The 17,955-nt window shown below is 38.0% G+C and overlaps 1 protein-coding gene across 1 annotated transcript in view; it reads right to left on the reverse strand.

The window, feature by feature from the left end:
- IL1RAPL2 (interleukin 1 receptor accessory protein like 2) overlaps positions 1-17,955 on the reverse strand; it is a 1,212,980-nt gene that overhangs the window by 548,263 nt on the left and 646,762 nt on the right. Inside the window, exon 4 of the mRNA XM_021932495.2 lies at positions 14,276-14,429. Within this exon, the coding sequence (XP_021788187.2) occupies positions 14,276-14,429 (154 nt within the window). The remainder of the gene's footprint in view (positions 1-14,275; positions 14,430-17,955) is intronic.

Here is a 17,955-nt window from a genome sequence, read left to right on the forward strand (position 1 = left end):
CCAAGAAATGATTTATGGACTTGAACTGATGAATTATTTTCCTATTTGACAGCCAAAGGAGGCCATTTAACTGCCTTTATAAACCACCAGGGATTAATCATAATGACATAAGGAAATGCTAGACAGGAAAAGTCCAGTTTCCTCAACATGCTTGTCCTCTCTACTCATTTCCACCTCAGCTTTGTCTTAGCAGCTTTTGCTTTTGGCTCACACATCCCTTAAATGTCTTGCTGCCTGGAAAAACTCATTTATATAGACAACAATATTTGTCCTGACCACTTTAATTGACAAATTATTCCACATGATTGCATCTCCTTGAATAAAACAGTTCTGCCTGAAATATTAACACCTATTTATATGGTTCTTTGCTTTTTAATAGCCCCCCGGTTAATTTTCTATTTTTTTTTCCATTCAAGCTCTATAAATGAAACACCCTAATAAAAACAGCAATTGGTCTTAGACCATTTGTCAGATTGCTTTCTTGTCATGAAATGGCCATGAACTCACCTTTGCAAGCTTTCCAGTAATAATAATGATGATGATAATAATACTAATTATAATATAGTCATAAATTGCTTAATAATGGGAATACATTCTGAGAAATGTGTCATTAGGTGATTTCATCATGGTATAAATATCATAGATATCTTTACCAAACCTAGATGGTATAACCTACTACACAATTAGGCTATATGATATAACCTATTGCTCCTAGGCTACAAACCTGTACAGCATGTTAGTGTACTGAATACTGTAGACAATTGTAACACAATGGTAAGGATTTGTGTATCTAAATATAACTAAACATAGAAAAGGTACAGTAAAAATACAGTATTATAATCTTATGGGACCACTGTTTTATATACAGTTCATCATTGACAAAAATATCATTATATATGCATGACTGCAATGATTTATTGAGTACCTACTATTTCTCAATCATCATACTAAGTGTATTTTTTATTATTACACTTTAAGTTCTGGGGTACATGTGCAGAACGTGCAGCTTTGTTACATAGGTATACAGGTGGCATGGTAGTTTGCTGCACCCATCAACCCGTCACCTACGTTAGGTATTTCTCCTAATGCTATCCCTCCCCTAGCCCCCCCACCCCCCAAAAGGCACTGGTGTGTGATGTCCCACTCCCTATGTCCATGTGCTCTCATTGTTCACCTCCCACTTGTGAGTGAGAACATGTGGTGTTTGGTTTTCTATTCTTGTGATAGTTTGCTGAGAATGATGGTTTCCAGCTTCATCCATGTCCCTGCAAAGGATATGAACTCATCCTTTTTAATGGCTGCATAGTATTCCATGGTGCCACATTTTCTTTATCCAGTCTATTATTGATGGACATTTGGGTTAGTTCCAAGTCTTTGCTATTGTGAATAGTGCTGCAATAAACATATGTGTGCATGTGTCTTTATAGTAGAATGATTTAAAATCTTTTGGGTATATACTCAGTAACCGGATTGCTGGGTCAAATGGTATTTCTAGTTCTAGATCCTTGAGGAATCGCCACACTATCTTCCACAATGGTTGGACTAATTTACACTCCCACCAAGAGTGTAAAAGCATTCCTATTTCTCTGCATCCTCTCCAGCATCTGTTGTTTCCTGACTTTTTAATGATCACCATTCTAACTGGCATGAAATGGTATCTCATTTTGGTTTTGATTTGCATTTCTCTATTGACCAGTGATGATGAACATTTCTTCATATGTCTGTTGGCTGCATAAATGTCTTCTGTTAAGAAATGTCTGTTCATATCCTTTGCCCACTTTTTGATGGGGTTGTTTTTTTCTTGTACATTTGTTTAAGTTCTTTGTAGATTCTGGATATTAGCCCTTTGCTAGATGGATAGATTGCAAAAAATTTCTCCCATTCTGTAGGTTGCCCGTTCACTCTGATGATAGCTTCTTTTGCTGTGCAGAAGCTCTTTAGTTTAATTAGATTCCATTTGTCTATTTTGGCTTTTGTTGCCATTGCTTTTGGTGTTTTAGACATGATGTCTTTGCCCATGCCTATGTCCTGAATGGTGTTGCCCACGTTTGCTTCTAGGATTTTTATGATCCTAGGTCTCACGTTTAACTCTTTGATCCATCTTGAGTTGATTTTTGTATAAGGTATAAGGAAGGAGTCCAGTTTCAGTTTTCTGCATGTGGCTAGCCAGTTTTCCCAACACTATTTATTAAATAGGGAAGCTTTTCCCCATTGCTTGTTTGTGTCAGGTTTGTCAATGATCAGATGATTGTAGATGTGTGGTGTTATTTCTGAGGCCACTGTTCTGTTCCATTGGTCTATATATCTGTTTTGGTACCAGTACCATGCTGTTTTGGTTACTGTAGCCTCGTAGTAGAGTTTGAAGTCAAGTAGCATGATGCCTCCAGCTTTGTTCTTCTTGATCAGGATTGTGTTGGCTATGCAGGCTCTTTTATGGTTCCATATGAAGTTTAAATTAGTTTTTTTTTTTCCAATTCTTTGAATAAAGTCAGTGGTAGCTTGATGGGAATAGCATTGAATCTATAAATTACTTTGGGCAGTATGGCCATTCTCACGATATTGATTCTTCCTATCCATGAGCATGGCAAAAGACAAGAAATAACTAAGATCGGCTAGGCGCAGTGGCTCATGCCTGTAATCCCAGCACTTTGGGAGGCCAAGGCGGGAGGATCATGAGGTCAAGAGATCGAGACCATCCTGGTTAACATGGTGATACCCCGTCTTTACTAAAAATACAAAAATTAGCTGGGCCTGGTGGTGCACGCCTGTAGTCCCAGCTACTCGGGAGGCTGAGGCAGGAGAGTTTTTTGAACCCGGGAGGCGGAGGTTGCAGTGAGCCGAGATTGCACCACTGCACTCCAGCCTGGTGACAGAGCGACACTCCATCTCAAACAAAACAAAACAAAAACCAATAACAAAAAGTTGTTCCAGTCAAACCATATCATGGTAATGTGTACAGCAGATAATTCTATAAGCATTTACCAGTGGGAGGGGCTCAGGCTTTGGAAAAATAACAACCACCTGAGGCTTTATTCCACCATCATCATTTAGTTGCTATAGAACATTGAGAAAAATTACTTAGATTCCCCAAATTTCAATTTCCACATCTATAAAGCAGGGCTAAAATGAAAATGACATACCTTACAGGATTCTGAGATGATCAAATGAGATGATATATATGAAACACAGAGCCTAGCTCCTAGTTTCATAATTTTATGTTGTATCTTAATATTAAGGCAAACCTTTGTATAGGGAGCAGCAGATCTTGAAGAGCCCTAATGTAATTGGTGTTACAAGATCTACACAAAGAAGATCTCTTATAAATTATTACTATAAATTAGTATCAGACAATGTGGTGAAAACTTCTGCAAAATTATTGAGGGAATTCAGAGAAAAAATACGTGACTATAAGATGAGGTTAGTCTGTGATGGCTTCATGAGGAAATTACAGAAGTGTAAAACATGTAGTAGCAAAGAGGAGTGGAGAAAGCATGAAGCAGGCAGGCAAGCAGGAAGGAACAGAACTAGTGACATATATTGAGCACTGTTGTGTGCAGGAGCCATTCAGGTAATTGTAACAGGGTGCTTTAAGAGTAATGTTTTGAAATAAACGTGGTTTCAAATCCTAGCTCCATCACTTACTATGGTGTGTGATCATAACAAGTAACTTAGCTTCTCTGACTGTTCATTTCTTCCCTTATAAAATATAGGAAATAATCACCAGCCTTTTGAGATTGTTAGAAGCTTTGACTGATTATCAAGTATAATCCTTGACCTAATGAATGACAGTTCTCTGAGCATCTGCTCTACTCTATTGGATCTAGTTCATGGCTGGTCTCCCTCTGCACCAAGCTCCTAGTTTTCATTTCTACAGAAGGGTGCCTTGAGAGAATATTCTCAGCTTGCTCAAACCACTGCTTTCAGGTTGGGAGAGAACAAGGTAGCTGAGACTCCCACAAATACACATAATGGACCTAGGAAAATCTGTTCCCACGGATCTCAGGGAACTACATAGCTAGGAGTCACAGTGTAACCCCTTCCCGAGAATCCCTTTCCCCAGCACTAACTTGATGTCAGAGAAGGCAGCCAAGGGGTCAATGGTCACCTCAGGTGATGGACGAGAGCCATTGGAGTAGAACTGGCCTGGATTGCACACATTTGCCATATACTGCTGTCATGTGCTCTAACTTGTTCACCCCCAGCTATCCAAACTGGTCTCCTGCAAAGTTGCTTGGAAAATAAGCCCACAGGAATAAATGCTCTCGCAGTTCCTGACTCTCCAGAAAAATAAGACTATCTTTCTTCTTATGGGAAAGTTAATAGTGTTTGTTCATCTCCCTGTAGGGCATAGAAATATGACACAAAAACTTTCCTGGGACAAAGATTGGCAATCTCTTCATGGCTGCCATCAACAGGGTTAACAGACAGCCCTGTGTCATAGGTTGAAGGAAATAAGGGAAAGAAAGGAGAGACAAAATAAAAATGCAGAACAAGGAAAAAAGTCACTCTATGGACCGACATCCAAGGCCCTTTTTTTTCAGTGATCCTCGGTAGGATTTTTATTCTTCTAGTTCCCCAAGGTCATGAATATTGTTGATCTTGTTTCCAGAAGGAATAAGCAGCCACCTGCAGGGTAGATTGTGACACTCTGGGAAAGGCCCCCCACAGGCCCTGCAAAGTCCCCAGAAATTCCCACCATTAGTTATGCCTATGAGTTACAGAACTGAAATATCTACTAAACTGCAAATATGTTAGCTGAGAAGAGAAACATTTTCGGTCTTTATCAGTCATGAATTTTTTAGCTCATTGAGATATTAGATTAACCCCAGGAGAAAGCAAGGATCTGAGGAGATGAGCTACAGAGAAAACAGGCCATTGAAACATTTAAAAGAGGCAGATAAGAGACAAAGATGTCATCCAGGGTGGGCTGGGTAGGCTAGGAAAGGTCAGGGTCATCCAGAAAGGGAGAATAAAGCCTAGGAGGAAAGGCAAAGAAACCGCTGCAAGCTGGTTTTGGTCATGAGATCTCTGCACTGTACAAAAGAACAGTCCATTATGAAATGCACAGTCAGTCACGTGAATGTTCCCTTAATGCAGCCAAGAACTATTGACTGCTGTGGTTGTTCCTTATTAGGTCACACAAAAGGTACAAATGAGGTACATGTTCATGTGATAATCAGGACACATACATTCAGATCATGTTAACAGCCTACTCATAGTGAACATGGAGGAGAGAGAACATATACCGATGATTTGTTCCCTTCAGTGCTTCACATCACACCGCTTCAGGGCAGCTTTAAGGCAGGTGCTTTATCCCCACGGCTCTTCCTTTATCTGTAACACTTGGAGACCAACTTGCTTCATCATCTAAATCACTCACTTTTCTAAGGTGATCCATTTGTCAATACCCCTCCAATAGTATTACATCCATAAATTGTGCCCCCTTCACTCTTGTTGGATCAACTAGTCTACTGGATGGTGTGATTAGGATGGCTTCTGAATACTGTTCCCAGTTTGTCTTTTAACTGCTCTCCAGGCCACTTCAGGTTTTCTTTCTTTAAATTTTTTTCCACTCACTGCTAGAGATGGAAATAGTGGAACAGAGTCTGAGTCAGTCACACAGTCGGTCGCTTGTTTAAAAGTCCTACTGAACCAAATCTTTAAAGGCAAAAGCCACAAACATGCAGTCCCCAAGTTGAATTTAGCATACAGGCTGTTTTATTTGGTCTACAGAGTGCTTTACAATTTAGGGATTTCCACACAAAACTCCAGACTTCTGGTGTCTCTTATACATCAGAGGGCCTAGCAATATTGGATTCTCAATCTCACATGGCAGCAATCAGCTAGGGTTGAGTCAGTACAGGTAGTACTCTCCAATTTTTCCTTCAGTTGTTGCTTCACACACCTGGTCCACCTCACACTGTGGACATGACCTGTCTGACTGCTGGGAACATTTGAGTCTTATTTTTGTTTTGTTTTGTTTTGGTTTGGCTTTTTTGAGTTGGAGTTTCTCTCTTGTTGCCCAGGCTGGAGTGCAATGGCATGATCTCAGGTCACCACAACCTCCACCTCCCAGATTCAAGCAATTCTCCTGCCTCAACCTTCCAAGTAGCTGGAACTACAGGCATTCACCACCACGCCCAGCTAGTTTTATATTTTTCTTAGTAGAGATGGGGTTTCTCCATGTTGGTCAAGCTGGTCTCGAACTCCCAACCTCAGGTGATCCGTCTGCCTCGGTCTCCCAAAGTGGTGGGATTACAAGCGTGAGCCACCGTGCCCAGCTGCATTTGAGTATTGTTAGCGGCTACCTCGGCTGATTTGGTTTTAGACATCAGTAGTAAATGGTTTTCCTTTTAGAATCAGAAATAGTTATTCCAAAAGACAAAACAATGGACTGGTATATGAACATTTTAAATAAAATGTTATTTCAGAGATTCTTAGGCCTGAACTCTGGAGTTACCAACTTTGGAATTCTCCTTGAGTTGCATCTCTTCTTCTGGCCTAGTACCCAGGATTAAGGGACAGCAAACAGAGTAACAGTGGGGCAGAGTAGGAAAAGTGTAACTAGGACTTATAAGATGGGGATTCTAGTCCTAGTTGTGTAATTCACCAGCTTATATCCTAGGGTCATTGTTTTAAACTCTCTGAGCCAAGATTAATAATAATAATACTCTATTTGCTGACAGTTCCATAAAGTTCTTATAACAGAATGAGATCCCAGAAGTGAAAGTGCTTTGAAATTATAAGGTGCTCTACAAACACAAAGTTGTCTTATTTGTACCCAATCAAAACACTTACCAATCAAATAAGCACTCAACCAAACCAAGCTACAAATAATTTTTGAATACCTACCATATGCTCAGCACTTAGAGATGTAGAAATTAATTAGTCAACAAATCCATTCACTTAAGGAACTTAAAGGATGGTTGAAAAAATAAACAATGGAAAAAAATAAGTGATAATAATCATAACCTAAATGCCAAATAAGTATTTTATTTCAACTGTTGATGTTATAGGCATTAGTAGGAGGCCAATAGAGCCAGGTACTCACTCAACTATTCACTTAGCTTTCCTAAAGTTTGTTCTGTGGAGACTTAACATCCTCAGATGCTTTGGAGCCTGGGAATATTATGTATTCATAAAAGTTTAAGAAATGTCCTAAAAATATATACCATCCCCCCACCGTTTTTTTGTTTGTTTGTTTTTGTTTTTGTTTTTGTTTTGAGATGGAGTCTCGCTCTGTCACTCAGGCTAGAGTGCAGTGGCCTGATCTCAGTTCACTGTAACCTCCACCTCCCGAGTTCAAGTGTTTCTCCTGCCTCTGCCTCCTGAGTAGCTGGGACTACAGGTGCACGCCACCACAGCCAGCTAATTTTTGTATTTTTAGTAGAGAGGGGGTTTCATCATGTTGGTCAGGCTAGTCTTGAACTCCTGACCTCAAGCAATCCACCCACATTAGCCTCTCAAAGTTCTAGGATTACTGGCATGAGCCACCGCACCCAGGCCCCATCCCCCTTTGAGAAAATTAGAGTACACATTAGATATTACAGGCAGTAAGATGCCCTGAGATACCCTGCAAAAAAGATGACTGTTTAACTTTGACCTTGCAGATAAACAAATAGCTACAGAACCTTTCTTCTCCCTTCCCCACTCTTCTCTCTTCCTCTCCTTTCTTTCCCTGCTCTCCTTTCCTCTTCTTTCTCTCTTGGAAATCTTTCTCTTAACATTTCTTAGAATCAGGGTTCCACAAAATACAATCTGAGAAGCACTATTCTAATGAATAACTCTTTTTTCACAGGTTTCAAAGGAGAACACACTTCTATCCCTACCTGTCTGCTTTCAGAACATCACAAACTTGGATCCTGAACTTCTTACTGTACATAGTAGGCACTGATTTATGTGTTGATTGATCTTTACCAACTGAGCCAACATTGTTTAACTAGCCATTCATCCATTGCTTCACTTCCACTAGCTTGAAGTCATAGTCATAACTGCAATGAATATCATTGGAATATTTTTTCTCAATATAAATTATCATACTAGTAGAGCCGTATGGCATCAAAACACAAAATTTGGCAAGAATTTACCATCTTTCATGCATTCTTAATTTTCTTGGAGCCTCACTTTTCCTTGCTTCTTTCCTGGCACCATCCCACATGCAGATTCAATTATGGGCCCTACTACTAATGATCTTAACTAAAGTGCTAAGAGCTAAGGACTAGGTTCAAAATGCCAAGTGTGCTTTTTTTATGGATATATAAATTCTAATAGGGAATTATTGAAGACCAAATTGTGAATGTCCAAAAAGGATATTATAGTGGAATGATAGACATTGTGTCCAATATTTTGGTTTCTGTTCTCTAGGTATGCAATATATATTTGGCGAGATAAATCATGCAGTTTTTTGCCTGGTGGTGATTAAAAAGCTACATCTGAGAATTGGGAAGACCTAGGTTTATATCTGTGTTCCGCCATTTACTGAGTATGTGACTTTGGGCATATCATTTCACTTAAGTTTTAGTTTATTTCTCTATAAATGGGGACATCTTATAACCACTATAGGGGCCCAGCCAGAAAATTCCCCTTGGCCCTCTGAAGATTTGCCGAAAAATCAACTCACAAAAGGCAGAATAATTGGAGAAAAGCATATACGTTTTTCTAACATGTATACACTGTATACACAGGAGCCTTTAGAATGAAGACCCAAAGATACAGGGAAAAATGCCCATTTTTATGCTTAGGTTCAACAAAGAATGGACAGCTATGTAGGCATATGATTTGACAAAAAGACTATGATCTAATGCTAAGAAGCTGAGTGAGGAAAACCGGCAAGGCCTGTCTGTTTAGATTCTTCTGGGCTTCTCTGAGCACACATTCCTTCCTTCTGGGTGTGGGGCAGGACCCTCTCTGGGATGGGGACCTTATTACCTATAGTTAAACAAGGTAGGTCGAATAATTTCTTTATGGCCAGTTTTCACACAGAGAAGTGGAGAGAAAGTTAGAGTAACATTTTTAGGCTTTACGACTGGCTTTGGGGGAAAGGGGTTCTGGTTTCTATGACCTCCTTTGGGGAAGAGGGATTCCAGTTTTATGGCTAGCCTTGGGGGAGGGTGGGGAGAATGGGACAGAGAAACAGGAGGGCAGGAAAAGGTCAAACTTGCTTCCGAGTCCTTCATTTTGTGGTATTGTTTTCTGAGCCCCAAACCACCCTCACATGTTGGTTGTGAGGACTAAATGAGAAAATGAATGAAAACCTCTAAACGCAATGTATGCTGCACAGTCAGCTCTCAATAGATAAAAGCTCTCTGGGAGCCCCTTTTGTGATTATTACAGAGTTGCTGGCTTAGAGATTACTTCTGTTGTATTATCTTTACTCAGTCAAAATCCCCGCTTCTATTTATTTCACCAACTCTCCACCATATTGCCATGTTCCACTGTTTTTTTCTAAACTCACCCTCCCCTGCAAAATCTCAGCATTAACAGTAGAAGGATAAATAAACTAAGAGCCAGGACCACAAAAAGCCTGTTTTCCAGCCTGAATGTGAAATTGCTTCGTCTGTGTGTAAAGAGCTGCCATTTTCCACACCAGAGGAAAGTTTTTCTAACAAGCTATGTAATCTAAATGACACCTGCAACAAGGCACTACAATTAAACTTTGCAAAGTGGAATTAAAAGCACTTGCTAAAGCCATGCATTTGAACGTATTCACCAAAGACTGATGCCAATTCCTAGTTGGCAGTTTTACCCCAAGCTTTATATCCAGATTGCTTTGCTACTATTGCTGAATAGTAATCTGGCAGCAAATCTTTGAAGTATTTTCAAGGAATAAATCCCTCTTGCTATCATATTCAAATGCCAATGGGTTAAGAGATTACCCCTATCGTGTGAAAAGTCTCCAACCAGGGACTCTAGAGCTGTCTACAATAATCAGGTGGAGAGGTGTTATTTGCATATTGACCAGGAAACAGGTTAGTGGTTTATTCTAAGTAGCCAATGCTCACATCTAAAAAGCTGCATAAAGGCATGTATTTGTGAATGATTTGCCAGGTGAATGGTGAACTGCCTTCCAAATACAGATAATTAGTTCCGGCTTCCTTCTTGCGTCCGTTTTGAAGAATCCCTATAAGTAATGTCTGCCTTTGACCTTCTTAAGGCAGATTTTTCTCTTCTTATCCCTAGAGACTCTATCCCATTATGTTGCTCAATCTCTCCTACTCCTCTTCTCCTTTTTCCATTATCACCTGTACTACAATTCTCACCTTCTTATAACCAACTCTCCTGTCTCACTTTTTCACTTCAATTAGCCCTCCACACAAATTCAACATGAAAATAAAGAAAAAAAAATTTAAATAGCATATAGCCACCTAAAATATGCTGTGGGAAATGAAACTGTCACTGTAGGCATCATTAGCAAATGACCTAAACATGCTACTGTGCACGTCTATTTGTTTTTAAAACCTTCCCTATGCATCTGCAGCCTTCGAAGGAATAAAAAGAAATTTCCACAATAATATCACAAAAGTCTGCTACAATTTATATAATAAAAGTGTTCCAGAAAAGTTGCATTTAAATCAAATCCTGTTTTAATGCAGAAAGAAAGCTAACTATTTAAATAAATACTATGGCATATATGGAGAAATAATTTCATTAAAGCAAAGGATAACCTTCTAGTTTATCAGTTTTGAATATCTGGATCTTTCTATTCTTGACCTTCTTAAAGCAAATAGCACCTATGTACCTTTAAGAAACAGGTACTGAAAACTTTGTTTTACTGAAGTTATATTTCTCAGAATTAAACATTTAAAAAGAATAGTCAGAAAATAAGCTTTAGAAATTTGACAATCTTTTAAAATTTGCATAAGGGAAATACACCATTTAAAGAACCTCTATTTACATGATTTTGTAATTAACCAACTCTATTAATGTCATATTGAAATTCTTATCCCATGATAAACTCAAAACACATATGAATGGTTACTCTTTAAATAATCCTAACCTTATATTTTGAATTATGAGAGGACAATCTGTTTGCTAATTGTTTTCATATTATTGAGCATACAAAGCATGGTATAAGTTATATAATGTTCCAAAAAAGAATAAACCTTCACAGAGCAACCTCTTGAACTTCCATACCAAGTAGCCATTTTGTTTCTACATCAAGCATAACATTTGAACTGTGTGAACAAATACACAAACATGATACTTTCTTATATGAATGATGACCATTAACCCAAGGATAATCATAAACACATTTTGAATTATCTTTTCCAGCTCCTAGCTTGTTGCCTGGCATGTAACATGTACTCAGTAAATATTTATTTAAGTGGTAACTGAATAAATGACTGATTTCCCCAGTTGAAGTTGCTTTACCCACACACCTTGACACATTTTCCTTGGTTAACATGATCTCTATTTTCATGGCAGTTCTTAGAAATTTAAAGAAAACAAATTGGGACCTATAAAAATCATGTGTGTGTGTGTGTGTGCATGGGTGAACTAACATACTCACAAAATAATCAAACCTATGACTTTGACTTGTTAGCACCATTCTCCTCTCTAGTGTCGCTCAAAAACATGATCCTTGGAAAGTGTAAAACAGAATCACCTGGACAAAAAGGTAAATTCCTAGTCTAACTGATGTACTAAATTAGAATCTAAGGGAGAAACCTGAGTATCTGTATTTAGAGATCTTCATCTTTATCCTCTCTGGGTCCCTTCACATGATTCATATTAAATTTTGAGATCCTCTGCAAGGTATTCAAATAAAATTTTAGATCTGTAATTCAAATATATTAAATGTTTAAAACAAGTAAATTAACATCTTATAAAATACACAAAATAAGTACCTCTAGCTCTCTTTTCCAGAATCTAAAATGAAATGAAAGAAGCAAACGTGTTTTCAACAGAACCCATTTGATGTGAGTGAAAAGGAGGTTTGGTGTTTACTTTATTCTGGTTCAACTTAAAACTCAAGCCAAATACTATAATGTTACAAGATTCAGCAAATGATCCGAAATGGAAGTGCTCTGCAAGCCTCTCATAAGGATTAGTGACTGTGGCCAAAGTGATGATGCTGCAACACTTTGTGCATAGTCAGGTCACTTATTAATAATGTACAACTGCCCATGATTGAATTTTCTGCCATGAATGAGGCAGGGAAGTCTAGTTCATGTTGAAGAAATCAGAAACTAATCAAAAGCAGAAAAACTTTGCTATTTGGAATTGGCCCAATATGGTAGTTATTTTGAAAGCTCATGGGGGGTAGCTATTTTGAAAGCTTATTTTGAAAGAACGTGCAATTCTAATCAAAATAATTATTTAAACTTTCATAGAAGGCACTCTACAAAATCAAACTAAGAAGTAAAACTATCATTTATTAGTATAGAGAGTGAAGTAACATATATGTATATTATATATTAGTTTATTTAAAATATATATTTTGTGTTCCCTGTGCTAACATTTAGAATTTTGAAAAAGACAAAAACAATTAATCTCAAGGATCAAAAACCTAATTAAATATATGGGTTATAGCAATGAACTTAACTCAGCAAGTATTAGTTAGTTGACTGATTTTAACACCATCTCAAAAAGGTCAGCCAGACCTTTTTGAACCTTTTTAAACAAAAATAAAATAGAAGAAAAAATGTATTGCTAGCATTAGCAAGAGTATGTTATAAATTAACCAACTGGCTGATGTTGGCATTAGATGGTTAAACAGGTAATGCTCAAGTGCATTAATCATAAGTCAATTAATGCGATCAATAATGCAATTGTCTAGGTAATTTCAAAGTTTATCATGGCTTGGATATTATCCACAATAGAAATATGTATGCATATACATACAAACATACACACACATACTTAATTGTTTATATTTAAGGTATACAACAAGATGTTTTTGTTATACATATACATAGTAAACTGATTACTACAGTCAAAAAAATCAGCATATCAATCTCATATGTTTATTTTTGTGTTAAGAGCACCTAAAATCTACTCTCTTAGCAAATTTTCAACATGCAATATGATTATTTTTTATTTTTGAGACAGAGTCTTGCTCTGTTGCCCAGGCTGGAGTGATGTGGCATGATCTCAGCTCACTACAAACTCTGCCTCCTGTGTCAAGCAATTCTCCTGTCTCAGTCTCCCTAGTAGGTGGGATTATAGGTACACGCCACCACGCCTGGCTAATTTTTTTTTTTTTTTTTTTTTTCAGTAGAGACAGGGTTTCCCCATGTTGGCCAGGCTGGTCTCAAACTCCTGACCTCAGATGATCCACCTGCCTTGGCCTCCCAAAGTGCTGGGATTGATTACAGGCATGAGCCACTGTGCCAGCCTCAGCATACAATATTATTAACTACATGCCGTACATTAAATCACTAGACTTATTCATCCTATATTACTGCAACTTTGTATGTACCCTTTGACCTACACTCCTTATTCCCCATGCTCTGTCCCTATCCACTTTTCTACTCTCTTTTGCAACACATTCAACTTTTTTTTAGGTTCCACATGTGAGATTATAATACACATGACACACATAATAATAGGAAAATTAGTCAAGATTTGTTCGTGAGCAATAGTAAGTAGATTTTTTTGTCATACAGTTTCTTAGGTTCCATCACATTTGTTGTAAGGGATATCTTTTTGGTATTAGATTCTGTCTTATGTCTCTGAAAATTACTTCCTAAAATTCTCTAACAGGTAAGAATATTCTAAGTTTATTCTTCCACTAGTTTACATTTTGTTTGTACTTCAGATTTAAAACACACATATGCATGTTCTTCATTTGGAGTTGCTTTAAGAATCATTAGAAGCTCACAATAACATCACTCACTTATGGAGAATTTTGCATAAATGATAATTTGGATGCAATCTAAGAAGATTTCATTCCAAAAATCTAACAGACTCTCTTTCCAAAATCAGCCTTCACCTACAAGGAGATTCCACAAATGGGTTAAGTCAACATTCTAGAGTGGTTCCACTATATACTTTCTGAGATGTTTAGTAATAATGATACCTTGAAGAGTTCAGAACCTTTCATAAAGACAGAGAAGAGATACACAGCAATTAGGCCCTTGTTCTCTAAATTCTGTTTTCATATTCCATATGTTGCTTTTACTCAGTACAACTCATTAATAGCAAGTTTCTCAACTGTTTGATTTGCAGGCAATTCTAAATTCACAGAAAGTTGACTCTGAAAAAAACTCTTGCTTCCCAAACCAAATTATACTTAAAATCTCATTTGCCATAATTTTGTAGAACCAATTCCTACCTGTAACTTTCAATTCAGTTGTTCGTCTTACAAGTTTTCCTTCATATTTAAGTTCACACGTGTAATTTCCTCCATCTTCCTCTTGAACTTCTTGGATCAGAAGAGCATTTCCTTTCTGTATTATTATGCTTCTCCACATTTTTGGCTTGCATTCCTGCAGATAAAATATTTGCAAGTAAGCAAAAAATAAAAGTTCATGGACTACATCTCAGTACCGGCAAGTTAGTACTTTTACTTTTTTGTATTCTTCTCTTTCGTTTTCAAAATATGTAACTAAGGAGTCAAGTCAATGACCAAGAAAAATCACAAATGTGTCCTATTGTATCCAATTCTAATATCACAACTATTGCACTATAAACCACTTTAAAGGCCTGACCCAAGGAGCAAGAAGTCTTTAGAAACATTCTGAAAAAAATAAATAGAATAGCATAGAAGCTCCCCAAATACAAGAGAGGTATAGCAGAACCTTAACAGTCACTAAGTATTATTATAATGTCCTGGTTCTTTCTATTTGACAGGGATATTTCCTAAGAGTCCTAAGAGGATATGGTTCACTTAGCCACTCAGTATACTTTAGGGGAGTCTTAGGCATTATTAAACATTCATAATAGGATTTTATATTGGCAATGAAGTTTACAATTGTTTCATTAATTACTCCTTATTATGAAAACTAATACTAGTACTCCAGAATCTCCCTTCTTGTAATCAAGAAATCCATGTGGGGGTAGAGAGGGAAAGAATATAAAAAATTAAGGACTTCTCTAGAAACATAGCTAGGTAAAGTGAGGACACGCTTTGTTATAGTAACAGCCTGGAGATATCATCCACTTACTTTCTGAGTTCAGTGATACACAACCACACAACAAGATTTGGGTTTTGAAGCCAATTATCTTACTCTCCTGATAGGAATGTGAGGGAATCTTGTGACCGAGATTGGACTTCCCTAGAAAGGAATGTTTAATACTTTTCCAGAAAGTGACAAGGATATAATAGCCAAGTATGTAAGAATATTCAGGCAATTATCTTTGACTTTCAGGAATTTTTTCAGACTACTTATTAGATATTGCCCCATTCTGGCTATCATTCACCTCAAATGTCCTACCAAAGTGGTAGCCAAATGCTGTACAAACATCAGTCGAGGTGTAGGGGATAGCTGTTAGGGAGTGTTGAATATTCAAGGTAATAAATATTTTATTGCCAGGCATGGTGGTTCACGCCTTTAATCCCAGCACTTTGGGAGGCTGAGGCAGGCGGATCACTTGAGGTCAGGAGTATGAGACCAGCCTGGCCAACATGGTAAAACCCTGTCTCTACTAAAAATACAAAAATTAACTGGGCATGGTGGCACGTGCCTGTAATCCCAGCTACTCGAGAGGCTGAGGCAGAAGAGTCTCTTGAATCCAGGAGGCAGAGTTTGCAGGGAGCTGAGATCATGCCATTGCACTGTATTCTGGGTGACAAGAATGAGACTCTGTCTCAAAAAAAAAAAAATAAAAGTATTTTATCATGTAAATTCTGTCAGTCAGTTAAGGCAATAAATAAATTGATTTTGAGGTAGATGATGTGAACAATAGTTGAGAGCACTTTTTACTTTCCCACTATGGTGTATACAACATCTACATCTACCACTCCTCACCCCTGCCGTCCATACACATATCTTAAACATTCACGTAAAGTTAGAATCTGTGCTGACTCTCAATCCCCAGCTGTGAGTGCTTGTGTATTTGTGTGCATAAGTATGTGTGTGTACATGTGTGTGTGTGAGTGATCTGAGACAGCAAGTACCCATTTTTCCGTAACATTTTTTTCTTTCATGTTAGCAGGAGTTTTGACACACAAAGTGGTGCTTAAGTTCACAGGTATAATATTTAAGAGATAAGCTTGCTTTATATTTTATACAACTACCCACACACATTGTCAGAGAGTAAATAAAACTAATACTATTGAGGGCATGCAGATATAAGGCTGCTTTACTCCCTAGGGTCTTCCTGAAGAACAGTTAAGGGTCTGTCTGAAATTATATTACATACTATGTCTGGCAAGGTTTATCACCTATATGAGATTTGCTTCTGAGTTAAACCTTGGGATATAAGGTTTCTGGGAAAATGAAGAAGAAAGTCTGAACACAGAGAAAAAGAAACAGCCCAGCTGCCACTGCCGTCATACAATAATAATCCTCAATTATTTTCGCATTGCTTCCAACTCTGATAGCCTCAGATTTCTAAAGAATCATTCTGAAGGTCATTAAACAAAAATATGGTCCCTCTGGGCATTTTGAGAGGAAAGGAAAATGAAAACTGAGCTGTTGCGCTTTCACACAACAGTGGTGGGGGTGGGAAAATAAGCCCACACACTCATTCAAAGACAAAAGGTGTCATTTTCTAATGTCATTTTGGGGAAAGTCCATATGCAATTAATTCTAAGAATTTTCATTTTCTCTGCTCATTGTTGTGCTTTTTTCCCCCAGGAAGTAAAAACTAAAGAGTGTATAGGAATTAGAAAATAACTCCTGGTGAAGAACAGCCTGGAATCTGTATATGTTCTTTGGGATAGATCAGGACAGTCCTATGTGCTTTCCAAGCTGCCATCTAGCCTTATAAAGGGTTCTTTGTATCCAAGAGTGGACTTTTATTTTTATTTTTTAAATTGTGGCATAAGAAAATGTTGTCTTCAGGTCGCCAACATCCCTCTGGAGACAATGTAGTATAGATGAAAAGGCAAACGGCTTTAGGATAAGACATCGCTAGGTTAAAATGTGGGGTTCCCCCAAGTTCTGTGATCTTCACCAAATTTGCTTATGTGAATAATATTCACTACCATGTGAGCAGCCAGAATTCAGAGGCTTGCAGATTTATTCATTACATTCTTGTTGGGCAGCACTATAAGGAGTGGTCATACAACACAGACAATTCCTAAAGGTTCCCAAACCTTTCTCATACTCGATTATATTTCTTTAGAACCTCCAGCTCTGCTTGGTGAAAACTGGTGCTAATGAACTAATCAGATAGAAAGAAATCTTCACTAATTGGCTAACTATCAACCACAAAATAATACTTTAACTTATGGAAAATGTATGGCTCCTAAGAGGCCAAACACTAATTTTAGTAGGTGGGAAGAGGAACTATATTTTGGTCAGAAGAGCTTTTATATTACCTTTCCCATCACACTACATAGATGATCATCCTGCCTCCACTAATACGCCTTTTGCAAAGTTACTTTGTTGGCTATTCTACCTCAGTCTGGATGCTTATATAAACTCTCAGAAGTCTTCCACGTTCTTGGTTCCATTATCGGCACTCTTTCTCCCTAGCTGCTGGCTGCTAGGCTTACTGCTGTCATTGCTTCTCTCCTGCTCACTAACTCCCTAATGAACAGACAGTATTGCCATATGTAGTAGTCTGTTGTCCGGCTGCTATGCAGAACTACCCAAGACTGGGTAATTAATAAAGAAAAGAGGCTTAATTGACTCACAGTTCTGCATGGCTGGGGATGCTTCAGGAAACTTACAATCATGGAGGAAGACACCTCTTCACAGGGTGGCAGGAGAGAGAATGAGTGCCCAGCAAAAGGAGAAGCCCCTTATAAAACCATCAGATCTCGTGAGAACTCACTCACTATCGTGAGAACAGGATGGGGGAAGTCACCCCCATGATTCAATTATCTCCACCTGGTCCCTCCCA

Source organism: Papio anubis, chromosome X (assembly GCF_008728515.1).
Source record: "Papio anubis isolate 15944 chromosome X, Panubis1.0, whole genome shotgun sequence".
NCBI lineage: Eukaryota > Metazoa > Chordata > Mammalia > Primates > Cercopithecidae > Papio > Papio anubis.